Below are 23,192 nucleotides of genomic sequence, written 5' to 3' on the forward strand. Positions count from 1 at the left end.
TTGGAGAAAGTGCAAAGCAAAAAAAATACAAACTCCAGCCTGGAGTGTATCAAGACTGAATCACTTCTCTTCCTGGTTAAAATTTCTCACAGTCTTTTCTTGCATGTAAAGTGGATGCCATTAAAATCACACATCCTTCCCCTCATCTTCTCCCCAGCTAAAATAGGACATAAGATCCCCATTCTTTTTTATTGCCTGTGGCTCTGTCTATATCTAGTGCCTGAGGCTATGGGGTAGGAAGAGATGCACAGTCCTTTGGAGAGTTGTTTCATTTGCTCTTCCTACCACCTCAGTCTGTGCCCCAACATCTCCTGGCCCTGCGGAGGGTTTCAGGCTTGGTGTGGGTTGTGACCTGGCACAAGGGCGGAGCAGGCAGAGATCTGACAAAGGGGAAAGGTAGGAAAGATTGAAGGACCTTTTGCAAGTGCTAAATGCCATGTGGTCTCGTTGCCTGATTAGCCTAGTCTGGCTCCATCCTGTCCTTAAGGGGTCTGACCCTCAGCAGGTTGTGGTGGAGCTGCTCAAATGTTAGGAGGTACAAGTTGGGTGAAGTGAGGAGCTAAAGCAGGTGAATTATGTGAAACCAATGGCTGGTTACGTTAGCCAAGAGTTGAGAGCTGTGCTACCTTGTGTGCGACTCTGTGGGCTTTGCTAGAGCAAAATCTGACGAAGTCTTTCAGGGCATAAACCCTTATCTGCTGGCTCCCTGCTCACAAGGCAAGGGCTGCCTGCCTGCCTACCCTTCTGGCTCGCGCTGCTTGGCTAGTCCTTCAGCCCCGCCGTGGCACCGGCGCTGCCTTTGAGCCTGTTCGTTTCCAGCCATTAGCCGTGATCCTTCTCGACTCTGTGGTGTTTCTCTCTGTGCTTCCACATGTGACTTACAAGATTTTCTGTAACTCGTGATGGCAAAGGAGGCATTGGGACATCTGTTGCGTGCAGGGCCCATGCAGTAGGGTGTAGGGAAGGTGTATCCTCGCGTGCTTGTTGGTTTGAGGTCTCTCCTTCCCTTCTTTCCTTTCTGGTTGCCTGCTTAGGAAAGCCCAGCCCTAACAGCACATGTCAGTGTGGCAAGGCAAGCGCGCAGGTGTCAATGTCTGAAGTGTTGTGGTGGTTCATGAATGGAGAGCTACGAGGGAAGACGTGGAATGAGAGCACCTTCCCTTCTGAACTAGTGCTGGGGCCCTAGGAGATGCTGCGACAGGTACTTTGCTTGTCCATGCCACAGGAGACGTGTCATTGCCCTCAGGTCTGGCGTGGATTTCTCAGCTGCAGCTGACCTGAAGACTGGCAGGTCCAGTTGGGTGAGGGAGCTGAGTCACAGAACGCAGATGAAGGGGCAAGTGGCAAAACTCCCGGACACGGCTGGTGCTTCCGTACAAAAAGCAACATCAACAGAGTGTGAAGTTTGGATGGGGAAGCAGGCCAGAGCCAGTTAATGCTAGAAGGGAGGTTGCGTGTCTAGCTTTGGCTCTGTTGTCTTGGGCTTGCAATGCTATTATACACATATAGACATTTTCCAGTAATGATAGTTTATGTTCTTGGAGCTTGGAGGATGAATTGGCTGCAACTCATGAAACGTGCTCAGCTCAACTTACGTCAGGCAAGACTTGAGCAAGGCCAAGAGAGATAGGGAGAAGGTGCATCTTGATGGTGGAAAACTGAATTGCACACAGCAAAATTCTGATGCTGTCAAAATGTTGGGGCATTTGGCTGTTGAATTGGTGGAATTTGTACCCTGTGACTCTAGAGTCACTTTTAGCCTGCTGTCTATGAAAGTTTGCAGGTAGCTAATGCAAAGCAGAACTCTGTCCTTCCTCTTGTATAGCAACACCACTGGGCATGGGCAGGAGTCCCCCCCGGGCGCTTGGGAAGCAGCCTGGGTGCCAAGGACACGGGCATCCCTTGTCCCAGGGACCTGCTGACTGCCCCATGCTACAGCACTGCAGGGTGGTGAAAACAGACTGAGAGCAGAGAAGGAAAGTGATAAAGGGATAGAGAGAGGATGGAGAGTAGAGGAAAGAAGAGGAGATTGTGTTTAAGTAGGGAAAGGAATTTGGGTCAGGTAAGAGGCATTTGGAAGGAAATGTGGGAGCCAGTTTCTGCCATTGTTTTCTCTTTGAACCTGCTGCAAGGAGCTGACTTGGACAAAAGACAAGTGTTCTAATTCGTCTTCTGTAGCTTGCAAAGTGTGATTAAAGAAGGTGGGCTAGGATGGCCTCTAGGGAAATCAATGTGCTTTTTGTGTCTCTAGCCCAGCGAGTGGCCTGATGCCCTTTTTAGCACAGTGTGCTAAGCTTTGAGGTACCTGCACTGAAATGCTGCATGTTCTGAAAATGAATATCCCTTGGGGTGGTGAGGGGGAACCTGTGACACTGACTGGTGCTGGGTGATAGGATTAGCAAATTAAAGCTGGTTTTCATCAGAACAGTGTGGGTTGACAGGGCTCAGCGGTGGATTACTGTCACAGCTGCTCCAAGCTGCACACCAGGAATTTGGGGCGGCCAAACAAGCCAAGCTCTGAAACTCTGCTGTTTTTCTCTCTTTTTTGGCTTGTAGCAGGGACTGAGCCAGGGGATAGGAGTGTAGGAGTTGCAGAAATTCACGTGAGTGGATATTCCCTGGCATGAGTAATTTGTTGGAAGGGGTAGACTCATGTTTGCTTTTTGTCAAACTCACATTGGCCAGGCCAGAAATAGCATCTTTTTTCTCTTTAAGCCCATTTTTCCATATCCTTCTGGCTGAAGGGAAGGGTGCACAAGTGACATATCTATAACAATACAGTAAATCCAGGCAGAAATAGAATAAGCAGTTCTTTCTGGTTCCGGTTTCTATGTTTGTCCAGGACTTAACCAGTCTGGATTGCTCAGAATAGAGCCGTGTCTGCACTAACCTGTTGTGCCTTGGGACCAAGGGCTTGGGTTTTGTTCCAGAGTAATACCATAAAACTTTTATAGCAAAGTCATGATGAAGAGCATGAGAAGAGAAGTTGTTTAACCCTCTCTTACTGAAGTTAGTACTGCAATATTTCTTCTCCCGTTTCCACACACAACAAACCTCTCAGCTGAAACAGGAGCACTGCGTGCAGCGAAATGTGGGATTCATGGAGCTGGGGAAGAAACAGCAAGGGGAAATCTGTCTCTGTGAGGACTGCAATTTCTCTGATGTACTGAAAGTCTAGTCCTGTCCCAGTAGGCCATTACAAACATGGGTAGCATTTGTTGGCCCTGCCGTACTGCATTGTGTCTAGCCTTTGCAGAATTGGGCTCTTAATCTATGTTGATTATATTTTAATTGAATAATAAATCTTTTACAGATCCCAGAATCAATAGAGATATTTCCATGCTTTTTTAAAATTATTTTTAATTTTATTTTTTTAGGTTTCTTAAGGACGTTAAACTTTTACAACCTTTCAACTTGTTCCGCAGCATTTGTGAGTCAGTGCATTCTGTTCTGGCGAGTGAGAACCTGGGAATAATGCGGTGTGGAAATGCAAAGAAACTGAAATGAATTTGCCCCATCTTCTTATGCACCACTATCCTGTCCTCTTCAGGGTCAGCCCAACTCCGCATGGAGGCTACCAAAGCCTCAGATTAATGGTCTCTAGTTTTTTTCCTGGCTCTGCCAGTGGCTTTTTGCACAATTTATTTCACTTGTTGGGGCCTTGAGTGACTTCCACATCTCTCTGGACTTCCAGGCTGGCTTTTGACTGCTTTGCTTAAACATTTATAGGAGTGGAGAGATCTGTTTTGTGGTGGTGAAGTGCCTTCATTGTAGTTATTGTAGGCCCATAACTGGAGAATGGAGAAAAAAAGACAAGTGAAATGGAAATTGGACATTTTCAGATTAAAAACTACAGATACCAACACCTATCTGGGAATAGTGATTGGTGGTGATTCTTGTGAAAGGGTTTTTTTTTTTTTTTTTTCCTGAAAAATAGTTTGGATGGGAAGTTTTTGATTGGCTCTACAATAAAAATAGGCAAAAAGTTGGAATTGTAAGTAGGTTCCAACCTGACTCTAAGCCCTATAGATGACGTGTTCTTGCGTAAAGCATACTGGAGATTCCACTTTTGTGTTAGTCAAGCCAAATTTATTGTAATCCAATAAGAGTTAGTAATCATTAGGAACTAATGAATGCCATAGCATGTATGAGCTTAGCAGCTCAGAGCCTGCCAGCTTTGCATAGGCTTTTTCTCTTTGACCAGCTCACCATTTATGTGTTGGATCGATGACTGGGGAATTGGTAAAACAGGTATGATCTAGCACTCCTGAAATGAAACTTAAATAAAAACCTATCTGGAGCAGTCAGTGAGCCAAAGGGGAAGACTAATTTTTAGCTTGGGAAACGGAAGTAACGTGGTGAGAGTGAAGGCAAACAGAGCTGGGTTGTCTGTGGGGAAGTGCTGGTGTAGTCTGATGAGGCATTGCAGATGAAATTAGGTGAGTTGGCATAATGCTTCAGTATTCACTTTTATTATTGTAACAGTCGAGTGGAAAGCGAGCTCTTCTGTACTGAGCTCTGCAGGTGCACGTGCACAGAGAGGCTCTGTCTGGGAATCTGCAGATAAGACAGACGGGGAAGGACGCAGGGTAAATGCTAACGATGGCTCCTGTTCAGGAAAGGTTTAAACGTGCAATATTTCACATTGCTCAAGAAGTCCTGCTCTTGAGCCCCCGGCGTGGGTTGGAGCAAGCTGTGTGGCATCTAAGTCACAGCTGTAGTGGGCCATATCAGTGCCCAGATCAGACTTCCCAGCTAGATCGTGTGTTAAAATACAGCTTTTCCAGCTGAGAAGACCGACTGTCCTGCCTTTCACCTCTGCAGAAGACTGCACAAGTTTTCTAATTCTCAAAGTGAACTTAACACAATGGCACCGTTGTGGGAAATGCTTAAGAAAATCTCCAAAGCAGCCTGAACCCAAGTGTGATGGAGGCTTTCTGCTTGTGCCTGGTTGAGAGCTGCAGCATTTCAACATGTTTGTCCTTGCAGATGAGAGAGGTTGCTGGGGAACGAGAGCAGCTCCGTTTGAAGACAGTTGGAAATCACGTGCTAGGCCATATAGGTTGAATAACTGCAGCTCTTTTTCCTTTCTTTTACTTTCAGGTGAATCCTGGTGGCAAGACCCTCGAGGAGAGACGATCCAGTTTAGATGCAGAAATCGACTCTTTGACCAGCATCCTGGCTGACTTGGAAAGCAGCTCTCCTTACAAGCCTCGGACTCAACAGGTTAGTGGTGCATTGCATCAACAGAGAGCAGGAAGCGGGCCAAAAGCGGCTGCTGGAGTCAATTTGTGAACCGTTTGGTATTTGTTGAGAGCAGGCGTGCCAGTTTGTCCTGATAGCATCCAGATGTGGCTGTCAATGGGGAGGAGGGAGCAGCCGCTCTGGAGGGGACACCGCTTCAAACGCTGCGGCACCTCTGAGCCAAGGGCCTGGGGTGGCGATTGCTAGATTGCTGTGGAGATTGTTAGAAAAAGATAACTTAAAGGCATTTTTTTCTCCTCAAGTTTCATCAACAGTGGCTCGTGAAATAAAACCTGCTCATTTTGCAAGTACTTCTACTCATTTTCTTTGTTAACTTTTATCTGTCACGCTGCCAGAGCGATCTAGATATCTGCATCTCAAGTTGTTTTCTTTTGTTTTTGTTGTCTAATCAGTGGTGATGAAGTGGCTTGGATCATAGCTCAGCTGTCAGGGTGGTTGGTAACCCAGCAAGGCACATTGGAATTCCCACTTATTCTTCTGTGTCTAGACAAGGACTGCAGGGGTGACAGGAACTCAGCTAATTTTTGTCACTAATGTAGGTAATACTTGAGTAGAGCTATTTAAATTCTGGTAAAGTGTCATCTAGTTACAGTATGAAGCGGTGACACCTCAGTGGCACTTTAAAAAGGGTGATTCATGAGATCTTTACATTCATCCCAATGTGCTTGTGACAAGTTGTGCAGCTGCTTTGCTTCCCTTTCTCAAGGCTGGTCTCATTTGTTATACGTATATATTTGTAGGAATGCATGCAGCTCTGTGCATACGTTGTCTTTGTCTGATTAATATCATCCCTGATTAAACCCTCAAAGGCTAAAAGAATTGGAAAAACAAATTGACACTGTGTGCACCCATTATCCATACAGGCCATGTCTTTAGTTTTGGGCTTTTTGTTGTTTTTGCTGTTACGTTTGTTTTGAATGGTTAAGAAGCAATATTTTTAGAGCAGAACTGAGATAGCCATCAGCGATCATGTACTTCGCTCCTGTTTAAGTATGTGAATTAGCATATTGTTTTTATTGTTGACTGGCAAAAATATTGTTGATTTAGCAAAAAGGGAGCTCAGATCTGTGCACCTTTTGGAAACTCCAGCCCAGGTGTCCATCTGCGAGCAGGGCCTCTGGCATCTTGCCCTGTGCGAATGCCTTGCTTTCTGTAGAAATCCCCTCAATAAACCTCTTTTTCATTCTAGCCGCATGTTCTTGCGTAAACTCACAGTCCTTGTAAACAGGCTGATTTGGATCAGTCAGAAACACAGCAGCAACATAAACTAGATGTGATTTGGTCCTCTTCCCAATGGATTTTTGTTGTTGTTGAAATAAATGAGACAAGTTTTAACAGTGATTGTGCTCAAATACTGTATCAAATAATCTGCATTCATTTTGTTTGTGCAGGCCAAACACAGAAGTGCGTGCTGCTGTTGGGAAAGGCCTTGTAGGGTGAAAACACTAGGAGAGAGTTACCTGGAAGTGATTTGTCCTACCTGTTTTTCCTTGTTGTGCCTGCACAGTCAGCTACTGTGTCTTAGAGACATGTAACTTCTGAAACCACTTCACCCAGCTGTTGTAATTGCCTGCCACTACTGCCGACTTTCTCCTCATGCTTCCTTCTTTGAGATATCGGGTTGAACAAATAGTGTTGTTTTGTTTTTATTTATTTTTTTCATACCTGCAATATATCTATAAAAGATCACAAAATTCAGTTGATAAGATCCGTAGGTTTACTTGTTTTTTGGTAGAATCAGAAATAATATTTTGTTTTGTTTTTTTGCCTGCAGTTCTAAGGTGTGAAGGGACTACAAAGATTTGTCCCCCCAAGCCCAGGAATGTCTGGGTGAGATTCCCTAGTGTTTGTTACAGTAGCTACATTTGACACTGTGGGCCAAAAAGACCCCAGAATTTCAAATCTGGGACCAAATGCCCCCTCTCTTCATTCAGTTTGTCAGACTTTTCAGTGTTCATTGGTTAACATACGTATTTCTCATGAAAAGTACAATTACAGCAGCTATTAACTATAGTCGTTAGGAAAAGTAAATGCTGGAGTTGAATGTGTCGTCTGCTGTGATTAAAAAGTACTCAAACAAGTCCTTGAAGGGTGGAACTAGAATGCAAAGCTTTGATATTTTTCTTTGTTTGATCTGTAATAAGTATTAAACCTGATGAGTCATTTGATAGTCTTATAGTAGGATAATAGATTAGGCTGCAAAGTGTGAGGTACTTACTCAGAACATCAGCACATTTATTGGATTACACCTTAGCTGACCTTCCCAAATTTGTCAGCGTAATGGCTGCAGATAGGAAAATAGAGATCCGGCTCGTTTTCAGAGAAGACTTTCCCAGTTGTTCCTATGGATTTTATGCATTATAATAATTTTATTGGCATACCTTGCCCTTGAGGATACACTCATTCTGGAATAAGAGAGATTTTATTGATCTGTTTCTCTTTTTTTTATTATTTTATCTTAAAATAGTTTAAAGGCAGCATAAACTAATCTGTAGAATAGTCCTTGCATGCTGGAGGATGTGCTGCACTGAGGCAGACGAGCAGGTCCCTCCTCGGGCCGGTGGCCGTCACCCATAGAGCAGCTCTCTGCTCCACGTGAGCTCGGGTCCCAGCGAGAGGGGGGCGGCAGAAGCTGGGCCTGGAGCACAGGGACTATTTCCTGGATAGTAGCCTTGGAAAGTCCATAACGCTTTTCTGAATGGGGGATGTTGTCAACCTTTGGTATTTCCTTATTTCCTTGTGACCAACAGACTTGTTACTGAAGACACTGGCGAATGCCCGTTCCGAGACCATCTGGGGTTGGTTACCTGGGCCTTGCTCAGTGTTTTGCCACTATTGCAGACAAGAGCTGACGTATGAATATGAAGCAGAGGAGCATTTCTTGTGTGCCAGACAGGTGGACATTGCCAGTAGCTAAATTTGGCAGACGCCAACAGGGGGCAAGGAGAGAGTTTTGGCACCTGAGGTTGGTAGCACCCAGGTGGTACCTGGAGTTTCTGCCTCTTTCTTCAGGGCAGGGGTGCGTAGGAGCATCAGTCTATAGTATTGATGCAGTGGTCACCCAGGTCCCACCAGACATTGTGTCTTAGGCAGAGGCAGGAGGATGCTTCTGTTCTGCAAAGCTGTGTGCTGCCCTCTGCTCTGAAGCCATGAGGGAAAAAATGCATTTTCTCGTCATACATCTTTACCACAGAGTAGAAAAGATCCTTCTTTGCCACAGAGGACGTCAGCCTTGCAGCAACTTTGTCTTAAAGAAGTCCTGCTGTGAGTCTGCATAGCCCTTGACCTCAGCGTGAGTCAGCCCTGAAGCTGAAGCTTCGGTCACTGCAGCTCAGTGAGACGTTCTCTCAGGTTCCTTTGTGCTTGGTTCTTGGTTGGGGCAGTTGTTTGAGCCTCCTCTGCAGGGGAGGCTTTCTAAGCATCGAGAGTTTATTGGCCATCAACAGCACATGGGTGGGAAGCAGCTTTCGGTCATCATCACCTCAGCCCCAAGCTGAGCCCAGGACTTGCAAGTGAAAGTCTCTCTGAGTCACAGAAGTGGCCAAAAGTGATTTAAATACTGGGTTTTTCTTTCAAAATTGCACGCAGCAGAAAACATCACAAGACTAAGTAATCATCGGTGGCTACAACGCAGCAGTGTTTAAGGATGCTTTCTGCTGTGCAGACTGGAAGTGAGAGAGCAGGTTGCACTGATCCTTACGGAGCTGAAGTTTTAGAAAGCGGTGGAGCTGTGGAATTTTGTGTGACCATCCTGGAACTGCCAGGTCCAGCCTTACCCATGCAGGGGTTGAGCTGGAAAAGGAACATGATACCAGCATCACTGAGACTGCAATGACATGCAGAGCAGCCTGCCTTAAGCCTTATTTGAGGAACTGCAGATGCATTATGATAAAAATCTAATTAATATTTTTTCCCCCATTTGGTAAAATTTGGAAATGTTACTGAGATGTACAAAGTACAGAGGTTCTCTTGGGTACCTGCAATGTGCTCCCTGTATATAATACCATGAAAATTTCAGTAACCTATTGGATATTTGAAAGGTAGAGAACCCTTGTAGTAGTAAAAGGAGATCGATCATATAGGTTCATAACTTTAATGGATGGGAGCAGGGGCTATAGGAGATGTGCCTGTCCTAGATGAATCCCAAGTAGGGACCTGGGTGGGGGTTGTGGTCGTCTGACTACAAGATTAGAGGATGTTTTCCTCAACTTAGTGTTGTTTGTTGTTCTTGTGGTTTTTTGTTTGCTTTTTTTTTGTTGTTTGTTTTTAATTGTGCTGCTTAAATGTCTGCTTAAGAGATGTGTGCAGCAAGGCCCCAAACAAAAGAAATAAGTCAAACTTCAGCCCTTCAAATTTATTCAGAAAATAAATGTTTATATTAATAATAATAATAAAAAAAGGCAGGAAAAGTTTGTGACTGTGGAGAAAGAGCTTCCAGCAGAGCCTGTGAAAATGAAATACTGGAAATAGCAGCATATGAAAGCTCAGGGCTTTTTGCCCCTGCTGTGAATTATGTACTGAATGCTGATTGCCTTGTTTGGTGTCAGACACCCACCTTCTGAAACTCCAAGTTTTAGCCCAAATTTCCTGTAGAGCGTCTGTTGGGCAAAACAGGACCTGGTGGGTTGTGTAGAAGGTAGAAAGATGTACGTGGTTCAAAGGTAATTAGCCTTTTTTAACGATTAATACTGGGCGGTCAACATTTACAGAGCGTTCACGTGTCGGGGACGTTCTGTGAAGGTCAGGGCAGATGTGGCTGGCGTGTGCAGAGGGGCCTGGGCTGGGGCGCAGGGGACCTGCTGTGCTCCCCGCTGCCACCACCCTGCACGGAGACCCGGAGCGTTTCGGCTCCACGTCCTCTCGCCTTCCCTCCTGTGGGTTTAGCTTGGCACCTGCTTCCCCGGGATTTGTGTCTTATTACCCATCTGCACAGCGGTTAGCAAAAGGGAGCCTTGGCCTGGGTCGAAGGCGTTTAAGTGATGTAGTTGTACGAGTAATTAAAAAAGAAAGAGAGAAATTGTTTTTCCTTTTTCCAAATGGGAAGAATGAAGGAAGAATTAGATGAGGTACCTGAGGAATCTTGCATGTGTCTCTGCCTCTGTGTTGTGGTTCTAGCCACTTGCTACTACCCAAACTGTCAGCCTCAATGACTGCAAATGAGCTGTACTCCAAAATATTGCTCTGAGCTGCAGGACAATACAGAAGTAAATAAAATCAGAGTAAAAAAAAAAAAGATACATTTTAATTAAGCTCCAATCATACCTAGGAAAATAGTATCTTCTAATGCCTGGAATGGAAGAGGAATTCACATGTTTGACAGCTGTGGTGGTTCTGCCATCACTTCTTTTGTCAGAAGGTTGGGGATAGCAGAAGCAGAGGAAAGGAGATGGAGGTGGTTTGCTTGCAGGGTGATGGGACAAGTTTGAGCAGTTCCTGCTACAGAACTGGAAACCATGGAATAAGACAAAACATGCAGTGCTTAGGACTCCTAGGAGCATTTTTCCCTGTGCATTTCTGATTTTAGTGCCCTGTTTATATCTGTGCCAGGAGTGCACAGCTCAGAGTCCGGGTGTTTATCTGTGTTTGCATGGAGCGGTGTCGTGTGTCGTGAATGCGGCTGACTAGTCAGCAAAGAGAAGAGAGTTCCCCAGAATAGGAAATAGAGCTCTCTCATGGCTATTGGTTTGCCCTGGAGGCTGACATACAGGCTGCGTAAAAAACAGGCACTAAAGTTCTCTTCACATCAGCGCATGCAAATTTTTGAGTCCTGACTTGGAGTCCGATTTCCTTGTTCCTGCTCTTGAGCGAGCCCGGAGTACGAGCTCGGTGGGCCCGGCAGCCGTGCGCGAGCAGCCGCTGCACGTTAGCGAGGATTTCACTCGTCGTCAGGAACGTTTGTCTTTTAAGTGAGAGAATGGAAGAAAATTGAGGGGTACAAGCAGCTTAAGGTTAATTTGGCAGGTTCAGAATTAATGTCCCTCTCATGTAACGTTTGTGTGAGGAAGAGTTTGCAGTTCGTGATGTCGGGGGCTCAGTGGGATTTGGCTTTTTCGGGTGTTCGCAGTGCTGCTGAATCTTCTTCAGTGCAGTTTGGACTGAAATTGGCTAAGCTGCTGCTGTCGTCAGATTTGATGCTTGAGGTAAACATAAATGCCCAGATCTGTCTGTTACACTGAACACGTCTAATCTGTGGGCATCTGTGCAGCTGTGTCAAGGCTTTTAATTCAAGCTGCAGAGCGCGGCAGGGAGAGCCCAGCAGTGCTCTCCTAGTAACAACCTGCACGCTGTAGCTTTCCGTTTGAGGTAGGTGTATGTCACCACATGTGACTCTCTTAGAGCTCCCTTGGCTGTGGGGCAGCAGGGGTGGAACGAAGTTCCCTGCAGAGGCACGAAGCTGAGAAGCAGCCCTGGTGCCCGTGGGAGCTCCGAAAGGCTGCTGACGCTCTGCCTCTTGCTGCCTTTTAGAAGGACCATCCAGCTTCTCTAGGGGAGCGGCGGCTGCGCGAGGGTTTCAGCTGCGAGTTGCCCCCGTGTCCCTGCGGGCTCGGGGTGGCCCGTGGGTACAGACCAGCAGCACCGTGTGGGTGAGCGCCGGCGCTCGCAGCTGGGCGCGGGGAGCCCCTGCGACCCCCTCCTGCCCCCACAGGTCCCATCCCGAAGGCTGTTCCCTGCGGAGGAGGCGCTGGAGAGGGCGGCCAGGCTGGCGCGCTCAGGGTGACGGGCACGGCCGGCGGCCGCGCTCACCCGCGCTGGGATTAGCCCCTCCGTGCGCGGAGGGGATCTCCCCGTGCGCGTGGGCAGCCGCCGCACGTGCAGCTTGCTGGTGCTGCTCTGATTAGCAGATGCTTGAATCGCTTGCATCTGTTGGCATATATTAAACATTAATCCTTCTGATAAGAGCATGTCTGTTGAGAGTTTTTTAAAAAGTTTTCCGAGATCCCAGATTACCAGCTTGTCACAGATGAGCAGGATAAGAGTGACCTTTGCAGGGTATTATTTTTTTCCTGATGTACTAGCATCAGAGTGAAAATAAAGCACCCTGGCTGTGCTGTTTCTTTTCTGTGATTTATAATCAGATTTGCAGAAGTCTTGGTAGAGTTTATTTTCCCTTCTCCTTTTTTTTCCGTCATTTGGGTTTTCTGCCTACGTCCTTGGCTACAGCTTTAGATGACAACTACTGTTGAATATATTGGACTTTAAATCTGTGCAGGCATCTCAAATTTGGATGTGGATAAGGATAAACATTTACTTTGGTAACTGTGATAAAAAGCAAATAGTACCTCATAATTTGATCCCTCCTTCCCCCCACCCCGTGCATTCATGATTATTTTGTGGCGAGCAGCTAAGAGGCAGTCTCTTACTTTGTAAAGCTGTTCAAGGCCTTCTGCTTATTGTTTGGTTTTGTTTTCTGTCTCTTTCCCCACAATGGCACGAAGCTGTTGTGTACTGTCACCTCAGGAAGTCTGTCATCGTTTCCCCATGCTCGTTTTTTGGCGCTCGTCTCGAAGGGCTTTGCAGGCCGTGCACGTGCAGGGATGGCAAAACGCGGCTGCATCTGGGGCAGAGTTGCCGTTAGCTTGGACGCAGCCTCTGGTCGTGTCCTCGCTCGGGTCGAAATATCTGAGCGCTTTGGCAGGTAGATTTACCATTGCCCCAGCCCTATGCAATACGGCAGCATTCACGCCCCTTCACAAGGAAGGGAGAACTGAGGCACGGAGAGGTTAGGTGACCTGGCTGTTTTGTGTGCTCTGGGCATCGGATGAGCTGAAGCTGGACCACTGATGCCTGTATCATAGATGCACAGAGCTGCGTTGAGCGGGAGGGCAGTGTGCTGGGGCACCTCTCCAAGGCTCCAAGAAGGCAAAAGAGGTGGGTAAGTGTCCTGGAGTGTCCTTGAAGCAGAAGCGATAGCAAGGTTTATGTTTCTTCTAACTTAAGGTGTTCGGAGGTGCTTAATGCTCAGCTACGATTTAGGGTTTTTTCATCTGCAGGATCCTAACCAGGATCCCTGACCTGAAGCCCAGGTTGTTTGGTTGACATGCACAGACGATGCCAAGGCTAACTGAGCAGGGAAGGGAAGCAGGAGAGGCCATTAGGACGGAAGAAGAGGTAGGGTCAGAACCTGCACAAGACCCAAGTTGCAGTCCATAGGAAACAAGGCTTCCTTTGTTCTGCTCTTTACAGCTCCTGTTGCTTTTGTGTTGCCTGTTTCTGTTCTTTGCACACTAGGAACCAGCTGCGTTTCCCTCCCTGTTGAGGAAAGGAAATGGTTCAGAGCCAAAGGAACAATCCAGCGGCTTAGATGAACACCTGCACGGCAGTGCGGCGGGTGCCCTTCATTCTCGCTGTGGCTTGTGCTGAGCATCTTCCCCAGGCCCTTCCCTTCACAGTGAAAGCAGTGGCTTTGTGAGGGGGTCGTTGTAGCCCCCATCCACACAGCAGGGACTGGGGTGCACCCACAGATGGTGTAGCTGCAGTTTGGCCCTGTTGTATAGGGGGACTTAGGAGGATTGAATGTGCAGAGAAGAGGAAGCGTTAGCTTCATAGTCACATCTTATTTCAGATTTATCTAGAGACTGCTATGGATGCACCTGACATGAGTTCCTGTTGGCTTGCAGTCTTCTACTGTTGTTGCCATTTCTAAATGCATTTTAAGGATGGAAGTTGAACATGTTCTGGAACCCTAGCATTTAAAATATGCCTTTCAAAGTTTATTTTGGTTGCTTACTGGAGTCCTTTCACTAGAGCATCAGTGGTTTTTCCTTGCATTTATCTTATCCTTGTAATTCTCTAAGGCAGAAAAGATTTGATTCTTTGCCTCAGCTTTCCATTTGCAAAACAGTAACAGACAGCTGTTTCACAGCCGCTCACTGCAGAACTCTGCTTTGGATGCAAATCTGTGATGTTCTCGGGTAGTTTTGTCATTTGCTGGCCTGTCATGTCTTTCCCGATCTGTCCTGCTGGTGAAACGGGACCTCTCCTGGGAGCCCTTGCTGGATAGTCCGAAGGCAGAACAGGCCCCTTCCCAGCCTCATTTCAGGTGAGGTGGGAGAAGAGCTGCCTGGGAGTCTCGTGCCCCACAGCAATGTTAAACCTAGGCCAAGCAGTTCCTGAGTTAGACCCCACTCCCAGTGCATAAATAACCGGGATACGTTTATAGCCTGAACATATCTCAGGATTGCTGCAAGATGTTCCTGGTTCAGAACCGTTAACCATTAAAGTAAGAGGCAGATGCATCTGTGGACAGTTTAAGGGGCTGTGTCTATATTTTCTCTTATTGATTGCCTTTTACCTTCCTGTCTGGAACCTTTTGAGAGATGACTGCGGTGCTGAGATGCATCGTCTCTTTCTGTTTATTAAAGCTGCCTAAGCTTAAAGAAAAAAGGACAGCCCATATCCAAAAGCTATGAATTGATAGCTAGAGCTCTTCAAATAACTGTAGATTATTCCACGCTGCTGTAGTTTCATTGTAAGGAAGCTCCTTCCTTGACTCAGTCTTTTTTTTTTTTTTTTTTTTTTTTTTTTTTTTTTTTCCTCGCAGTAAAATGCAATTAGCTGACGTACATATCGTGGCTTGGAAGCACTTGCAATTTTCTCAGCCTTATGTTGTCAACTTTTGCTCAATAACAGGATTGCGGACTGCGCCTATGTTAGCATATATTATCACCATATGGTGTTTCAATAGTGAACAGAGACTTCTCTGAGTATGTAAGGGAAGATAGAATAGAAAAAAAATATATTATTTCAGCAAAATAAACCTAACCCTGCTACTTCCCTGCTGAAAGTGAGAGTTCTGACTGCTCTTTCTATGGAGAATCAATGAGGCCTTGGTCCAAGCATGCACTTGTGTTCTACAGATTTAAAAGCAACAATCACCGCCCCCCCCCCCAAAAAAAAAAAAAAAAGGGAAAGAAATGCAGAAGATGAACCTGGCCAGAGAACCAGAGAATGCGGTTTTGCTGTACTTGTTTACTTCTGCCCTTGTTTGCAGCCTGAGACTGGGTCTGCCCTGCCCAGGCTTCCAAAATACTCCTTGTCCTATAGTAAATTCTGCCCTTGGAAAGTGCAAGTTTCATGTGGATAAGCAGAGCAAGAGCAAGTTGTTCAGTTTTTAAGGCATTATAAATGTAAGTACAAATCAGATCATTGCAACCATCTTCTCTGGTTGTTAGCCTAAGCCAGGGCAGCAGTCCTGGTGTTTTGTCCATAAATAGCCCTGGAGTTTATCTTTGGATTGGTGAGAGGCTGTGGGTGTGTTACTCACTTGGGAGTGTTTTGTAAGAAGCTGCTGAGAGCCTGTTGCTGTCCTGAGAAACTCGGAGCCAAGATGAATTGCCATCTGGTACCTCAGCAAAGCTCTGGTCATCCTGGGGACACAGGCAGTTTGGATTCCCTGTTCCAAAGCTATTAGCCTAGTCGTCTTAGGAGGAACAATTTGGTTTCCATCTGCAGAAAGCCAGGATGCACATGTTTCCTGTTCGGGTTTGTGTCACGATTATGAAGAGGGGAGGAGGAGGTGTTGGGGTTGACTACTGAGGAAAGACCAACAGGGAACTCTTGACTTATACATGACAGCTCCACAGCTAAGACTGTTTTGTAGCCTTTAAAAAAAAAAATGGATAAGCCACTATTGTTCCATTGGGATTCTTTCAGGACATATTATTCAGCAGGGAGAGAGTATAAATAGTGTGTTGAACTCTATTTATTTATTTTCTGGAAACATTTTAACAGAGTTCACCTCAGAAGCTACAAGTGTCCAAAGTGTGAGCCTGGGGAGGAAGGTGGCCCTGAGGGTCAGTGTTTTATGATGCCCCAACAGCAGAGCACTGTTGCCATGCCCAAGACAGCTCTTGCTATTTAACATGAAAAAAACACAGCTTTATCACATGGAGGATGCCATGAGGTGCTGCATTAGGGTAGATTTACATCACAGTTAAATTTTTGAAGTATCTGAAAGAGCCAGCACCCCAAAGTAGAGCTGTACAGCACTGGAAGTCTTTAAACATTTTAGTTGTTTTGGCAAGACTTGCCTTTAACCAGACTTGGCTTGGACGCTGTTGAGTAATGTGGTCATTTCTAACTAATGGCAATAAAACTTCAGAGAACACCTGCTGTTTCTATATTGAACATATGTGTGCGTGCTCATGTAAAATCACAAATGCATGCAGAGAATTGAGAATAGAATTTATATTTGGCATCCTTCCTACAAATTGTATTTCAGAACACTTTAAAAGTCTTCCTGTAAATAAAATCATTTCAGAATCAAGCTCATTAATAAAGAGAAGGAGATGAAGTAAGATACAAAGGCAAGGAAGGAAAAAGGGCTTTTTGTTCGGTTGGGTTTTTGTTATTTTTGTTTTGTTTTAAAGGCAAAACAGCCATTTGATGAGTTTAATTATTTGCTGAGTGTACTCAGCGTTATCTTGGGAGGACGTGTGGACAATCTTGGGAGACTGTGTACGATAGGAACTGCAGGGAGCCAAAAACTAAATGATGGGCTGATAGCTTAGAAAGTATAAATTGAGGGAACATCTGAAGATCCTTAGCTCTTTTGCTCATGAGCCAGTGCTGGATTATCCCCTATAATCAGTAGTTTCCCCAGTCTGGTTTTAAATAATTAAATGTAAATAATTCCTTGCTTTCTTTGGGTGATTATTCCAGACTGGAACATACACAGCTGCTAAGAGCTATTTGACTCGAGCGTTTCCTTGCTTACTTTAATCTCCTCGTTTGCAGTGACATTTCATGTATTTGTATACACATGTGTACTCATGCTATGTGGATGTACTCACTTCCCATGCCACATATATGCATGAAGAGCGCAGGGAGGTTTAAATTCCCCAGTACAAAGCTGTAATAAAAGGGCTGACAGTCTGGATCTGTAATGTGCCTGACCTGACAATTAAGCAAAGTTATTACTGTGTCAGCCTGCCAGATGGATCATCTCCTCGTGATGTAACGTGTATCGCTTCTGAGCGTATTGGAGTGCAGCTTCCTATTTTATGTTTGTTGAGCTGAGAAAGGGAGAGAGAGGGAAGAGACATTTTTATTTGAACTAAACCCACTCATTTCAAGTGTGTTTAATGATAGCAATATGTGACAGATAAAATAAAATCCTAGGCCCTCGTCCATGTTTATTTTAATTTCAAGCAATGGGGAAAGATGGAAGAGATAAAATTATAGACTAAAAAAGTCTGTGCTGTAAAACAGCAGCTCGAGCCCTGAAGGAGTTTTGCTGTGCACTGCAGGACTCACTGAGGTGCCGATGAGAGTTTGGCCTGGGAGGAATTTGGGGTCTTGGTCTTGAGAAAGGTCAGACTGGAGTGTTTGGCATCAGCTTCTTTAATTGTTGCCTCTGAGCTTATTAAAGATAGTACTGCTGTCTTGAAAGAGAGGAGGAAAGAAATACTTACCCTAAGCTAGCCACCAACAACTTGGACTTTCTTTTAATTTAGTCTCACCTTGAATCTGAACAGGAGGCAAGTTTTTCTCAGACCTGTGTTGTAGAAGTGTCCCTGCAACTCCCAGATCTGTCACCTGCCTCTGTGTAACCTTGGTTGAGCCATTCGGTATCTCCAGGCTGCACTTCTCCTTCTGTTAAATAGAGATAAAAATATTTCTTTGCTTGCCTGCTCAGTGCAAGCTGTTTGGGTAAGTTTTCAGTGCCTGGTGCAATGAGGATATGTAGATAATGTTGTACAATTTGTGATACTGATCTGGACCTCTGGAGTGCTCCTTTCTTAGCTCTTCTGTGAGCAGCCTTCGGGGCTGGTCTGCAGTGCGCCTGGATTGGGATAAATTGTCTGTCTGAAAGGCTTACGTCAAGCAGGAGCTTGAATTTTTTTTCAGCTATTCCACTTTCTGCCTGCCTAAACTGGCACAGCCAACAGCAAAATAGGTGTTAATTTGTACCCTTGAAATGCTTACCAAGTTGCTGTTGTCCATTTTGAAGCAGTTTTTTTTTTCCTTGAACAAATTAAGACTTCCCTGTACCTCCCAAGTCAGGTCCCTCACTCTGCTGAAACACCTTTGAGGAGCTGTAAGCTCACAATTCAGAGGAATACAGAGGAGATCCTCTTGTTCTTTAAAGATCCTCTGACTGATTTCCCAGTTGAAATATTGTTCCCAGTTCCAGGGAACTCTTCCTGTGGAGAACTGCAGGATGCAAGGGAGGCAGTGAAGCTTTGTGCTTATAATGAGCTTTTCCTTGCAGTTGCATTGACTTGCATGGATGTATCAGTGCACCAACACTAGATCCACTGCTGTTGACTTCTCTGTTGACTTGCTGTTGACTTCTCCCATGCAAAAGAAATTGCATTTTCCGTTCATCGGAAGACTTGCCCTTGGGGAATTTTTTTTTAATATCTTCTTTTCCTGCCAAGTTTCTAGAGCGTCTTGAATGCTGGCTGTTGTGAGGGAATCAGCTTCCACTCTGGTTTGACTCCTTTGATAAAAGCATCAGTATCCTGCTTCCTGGACTCAGATAAATGTTTTTGTAATGTATAGTCTGCAACTGAGCCTGGAGGGAAGTCGCATCTTGAGTGCACTCAGTCAAGTATGTTTTGTCCCGACTCATATCATCACTGTGTTTGTTTGCTGCTACCTTTTTTCTGAGGCAGAAGTAGCACAAGTCTGGGTTATAGAAAAATACCCTACTTTGGATCAGAACTTGAAATTCGAGCCTTGTTTCTTCAGGATCTTCAGGCATTAGAGTATATAGACCTAAAATTACTAACCCAATGCTGTCCGTCACAAGTCATAGGAATGGTCATTCCAGCACAGCTTCCTTCACAATGAATATGCAGAAAGAGTACAGTGAGTTTATAGTAATACTGGCCCAGAATGTTTTCCCTTTATCAAAAATTTGCAGTTCCATAGATCTAGTCAATCAGAAATGATGTCTTCAAAAATACTCGGTTGTTTTTCTCCCTTGTCCAATCATCCAGTTGCTCTATGAACTCATGTAAACTTTTCAATTCAAAACATCTTGTGTTAAAATAATCCCATGTCTTTGGGGATTTTGTTTTTGGTGAAGTTTGTGACTTTGCTGTTTGACTTCTTTTTCCAAGTAACTTTTCCAGTGCCCTGTTTTTCCAGTGTGTTTTTCAGTGCTTGCAGATTTAAATGTTTTGCCTTGGTTTTGATCTCTTTGAGTAGATCTTAGCACGGTGGTTTCTAAAGACAGTATCCGTCGGCACCTCAGTGCCCCCAAGTGAGAAGTGGTAGGAGAGATCCTTGGTGGCCCTGTTTGCCACCAGAAATCTGATGTAGCTGCACTACCTGGCAGCAGACTGGAGCTGTTCGGATCTCTTCCCTTCTATGTCTCTGTCATGTCCCTCCTATTTGCAGTAAGATTTTTCAACTGCATTGACTTTCCCATCTGTAAGGCAGAGCCACTGGTAATCGCATATACCACCTGGCTGCCTAACCTTGGAAAACATTTTTAGATCTTGAGCTGAAAATTCTGCACCAAATATCTTGTTTTTGCCAGCTTATGTAAAAACCATCTCTTGCAGTGAAAAATTTATATATCAAATACTTTTATTTTGTATAAGGGAATTCAGCATCAGACTTTTCCAAATGAGTTAATGTTTCATATTATAGGTTGTGCGATGTTAATTTAAGTTCTGTGGAGAGATGAAAATATTCAATGTGCTTTTGTGATTTATGCTGTGATTTGATCAGTTCATGAGTAGTCTTGGAGGATCTTAACTTTTAGAAACGTCTAAGAGTTCAATACATTAGACATGAATAAGATATGTACACAAACACTTGTTCTTTTACTGCTAAAGATAAATTAAAGCTCGAGTCTTCTTGGGCTGAAATAACTAGCAGTTCTCCAGCTCTTTTTCTGTCTCAGTACTCTGTACAAGCCAGTGTGACTCTAATGTGCTCTGCATTATTTTGCTGCTTTAACATGGAGACCTGTAGAGACGGTGAAAGCCCTGTATAGAAAGTGTTGTATAGTGAGGGAGGGAGCCCAACAAAGCTAATTATACAGACACTCCCACTCTATTACCCTTCAGAGAAATGGAGCCTAACATTCTGCTCGTAAGCTCGTTAAACCATTCTTTTTGGGTGCAAGGATCCTATTTAAGAATGAAATAGCTACACAGTGTAATCAGAGTGGGAATTGGAGCAGATTATTATATTTACTCATTTGATTAGCCATAAAATAGCTACTGAAGTCCTCATTTTAAATCTGCTTAGCAATTGTGCAGCAGTGTAAACTGGGTGTGCTAATTGGAAAAGAAAAAAAAACATTGTGGTATTTTTTTAAAAAAGTAATAAATATATAAACACACACACATTGTGATCCTGTTTATGTAAATAACCTCTTCCCTGCGGGTGTTCTTGCCTCCTTAGTTGTTCAAGGTCTGCCTGCTTCCAACTGCAAAGAAAGGGGAAGTAAGTCTGCATGTTGACTTTGGAAAACCTGGAGTCTTGAAATCAAAATGCATCCAGAGAGGTCTGGATGAGCTACCAGGATAAAACTACTGGAGGAGGAATAGGTAACCCTCAAACAACTGCATTCCTGGACGGTTTTTAGGTCACATTTGCTAAATATCTATTGGAAAGACTTGAGCCAGTGCTATGGTGAGCAAGAGGAGTGGACTGAGCCACCTCTCAGGGTCCCGTTGGGGCTGTTTTCTACGATTTGGCAGGGAAGCTTGTGGTAAGATTTCCTTAAGAAAGGTAAGGAAATATCAGTGGGTTGTCTTTGAGCAGGAGCTGCAGTCTTGGGAGCCCCCTCCATGGCAGCGTGAGGCCTTCCTGTGCGCTGTGGAGACCGGCAGGGCCTCGCGGCCCGAGTCAGCCTCGGTGCGCACCTGAGGATACCCTGCCTTCTCCCCAAGAATAGTTCAGTGCCCTGCCACTGGTCTGCCCATAAAGGCTTGGAAACAAGCCATTACTGAAGGTTGCGTTTTCTGGCTTCCTTCGCAATCTGAGGGACTGGAAAAGCAGAGCAGATGTTCTGAAGATAGCAAGCTCTCTAGTCTCTGGCTTCCTTGTTCAGAATGGTCATCATCTTAATGTTTCTCAAATATGTAATATGCCTTTAGGAAACTAAGCAGCTGCAAAAGTAATTCAGATTTGGTTTTTGTTTTCTCTCTTCTCTTTTTTTATTATTTTTCTTTTTCTTTTGTACCAACATGAAAGAGCTAAATAAGCTTCCTTACAGAAAGGAAACTTCTTTTTGAAGGCATTAAGCTATATGAGAATGAAAAACAGTTGGCAAGTGTGTGTTGGGCTGCTTTTCTTTGCAGATCACTGTAAAAGTCAAATTAATACTGCAAATAAGTGTCTTTTTGGGAGACAAATTCTATGGTATTTCCTTTTGGGTCATTGGTTTAACTGGCACCCAGGGTTACCGCTTGCAAAGGGCCAGAATTTGAGAAGTCTTCTCCAGGGAAGCTCTTCATGGTCCTTTCCAGAGATGCCCTGGGGACCTAAAGGAAACTGTGTCAGGGAAAACAGTGCTGGCACGGGTTGTTTGTCACCTGTTCTGCTGCAAGAAGGCACTGGTCCCTGGGGTGCTCTGGCACCATTCCACAGCACTAGATTGTGTAGACAGGAGGCTGGGGAGGGGGAAAATAAATAAATAAATAAAATAATAAAAAGACCCGTTAGGCCAAGCATTCCTGATATAACTTCATAGAGAAGAGAACAAGCACCTAACTATAAGGAGGTTAGAAACACACTGTAAATTTTAATGAACACCTAATTCTCTTTTTAATGGGTCCGGGACACCTGCAACTGGATGTTATAGCAATTGGTTGCACTGCGTCGCTCTAACAAGCACAGGCCCCACCTGGCAGGCAGGAGCAGTAAGGTCTAAGGAGAGGATGCATGGTTCAGTTTTCACTTGATTACACCAGAGCAGATATTTATGGTCTCTCTCTGAAGTGTTGAACACCTGTAGCAGTCATTGAAATTAATGGAAACGCTCAACATCCTTGCCAATTCTTCCCCTTTTCTTAGAAGTGCCTGTTGTGTTGAGCTTTAATTTTCAGACTTCCTCAAAACTGTAACCTAAAAAGCTCTCACCCAAACACGTTACATTCCATCATCTCTGCTGGAAATTAATCACATTGAAATTGAAGCGGGCACATACTGAAATTTAAGTGTTCTCCTGAGTGGAAGCATGGACGTAAACGGGTATGTGGTGCTGTTGCCTGGCCCTCTCGCAGGCGAGCACGACATGCCACCTCTGCACAGGGCACTGTCTTTGCGGCCTGGAAGGTTTATTACTCAGCTTGTGTGCTCATGTGCTTGCCTGCAACTCAGCATCTATTGGCTTTATCCCATCTTTAAATCTCTGGAAAACCAGATGCTTCCTCTGCTACAGGATTTGAAGAGCCCCAGTCCCATCTCAAACTGTTGGGTTGCTCTTCTGTGTGTACAGAATAATTGATCAAGTAAGTGACCCTTCTAGAGGAGCCTTTCCATTGACACATATGTGCGTTGAATATGATCTTTGCCTAGGTGAATAGCTACCTTATACCCAGGGAAGCACAGTTTGATTTTAGAGCATGTCTGACAATTGGGATTGTTGGACTGGATTCTTGGCTTCATACTGACCTAGGCAGCTAAAGACAGTCATGGGTGAATGTATGATGGCTCACCCCTTTATAAAACTGAGTGCTATAGCCACAGGTATAATAAGTACAATGTCACCTCCCAAACTAGATTCCTGTGGAGAAGAAAATGTTGCATGAAGGGAGTTTCAAATAAATGATATTTGTTACCCCAGCTCCATGCTCTGCTCCACATGGAAACAACCTCCATGCTTTTCTGAGGCTGCTCCACCTCAGTTGTCCCTTCAGTGCTAGAAAATCCCAGTACACGCTGCTGTGACTGTGTCTTCCTCCTGATTCCATCTCCAGCCTTGGTTAAACTCTTAAACACATGGAATTCTCGAAGAA

General features: G+C 44.8%; 1 protein-coding gene across 1 annotated transcript in view; it reads left to right on the forward strand.

Annotated features, from left to right (window-relative positions):
* LPP (LIM domain containing preferred translocation partner in lipoma) overlaps positions 1-23,192 on the forward strand; it is a 295,572-nt gene that overhangs the window by 142,157 nt on the left and 130,223 nt on the right. Inside the window, exon 5 of the mRNA XM_088525533.1 lies at positions 5,104-5,226. Coding sequence (XP_088381659.1) covers positions 5,104-5,226 — 123 coding nt within the window. The remainder of the gene's footprint in view (positions 1-5,103; positions 5,227-23,192) is intronic.

Source organism: Tinamus guttatus, unplaced genomic scaffold, assembly GCF_059628265.1.
Source record: "Tinamus guttatus ecotype Peru unplaced genomic scaffold, ASM5962826v1 Tinamus_guttatus_pri_ptg000227l, whole genome shotgun sequence".
Taxonomy (NCBI): Eukaryota; Metazoa; Chordata; class Aves; order Tinamiformes; family Tinamidae; genus Tinamus; species Tinamus guttatus.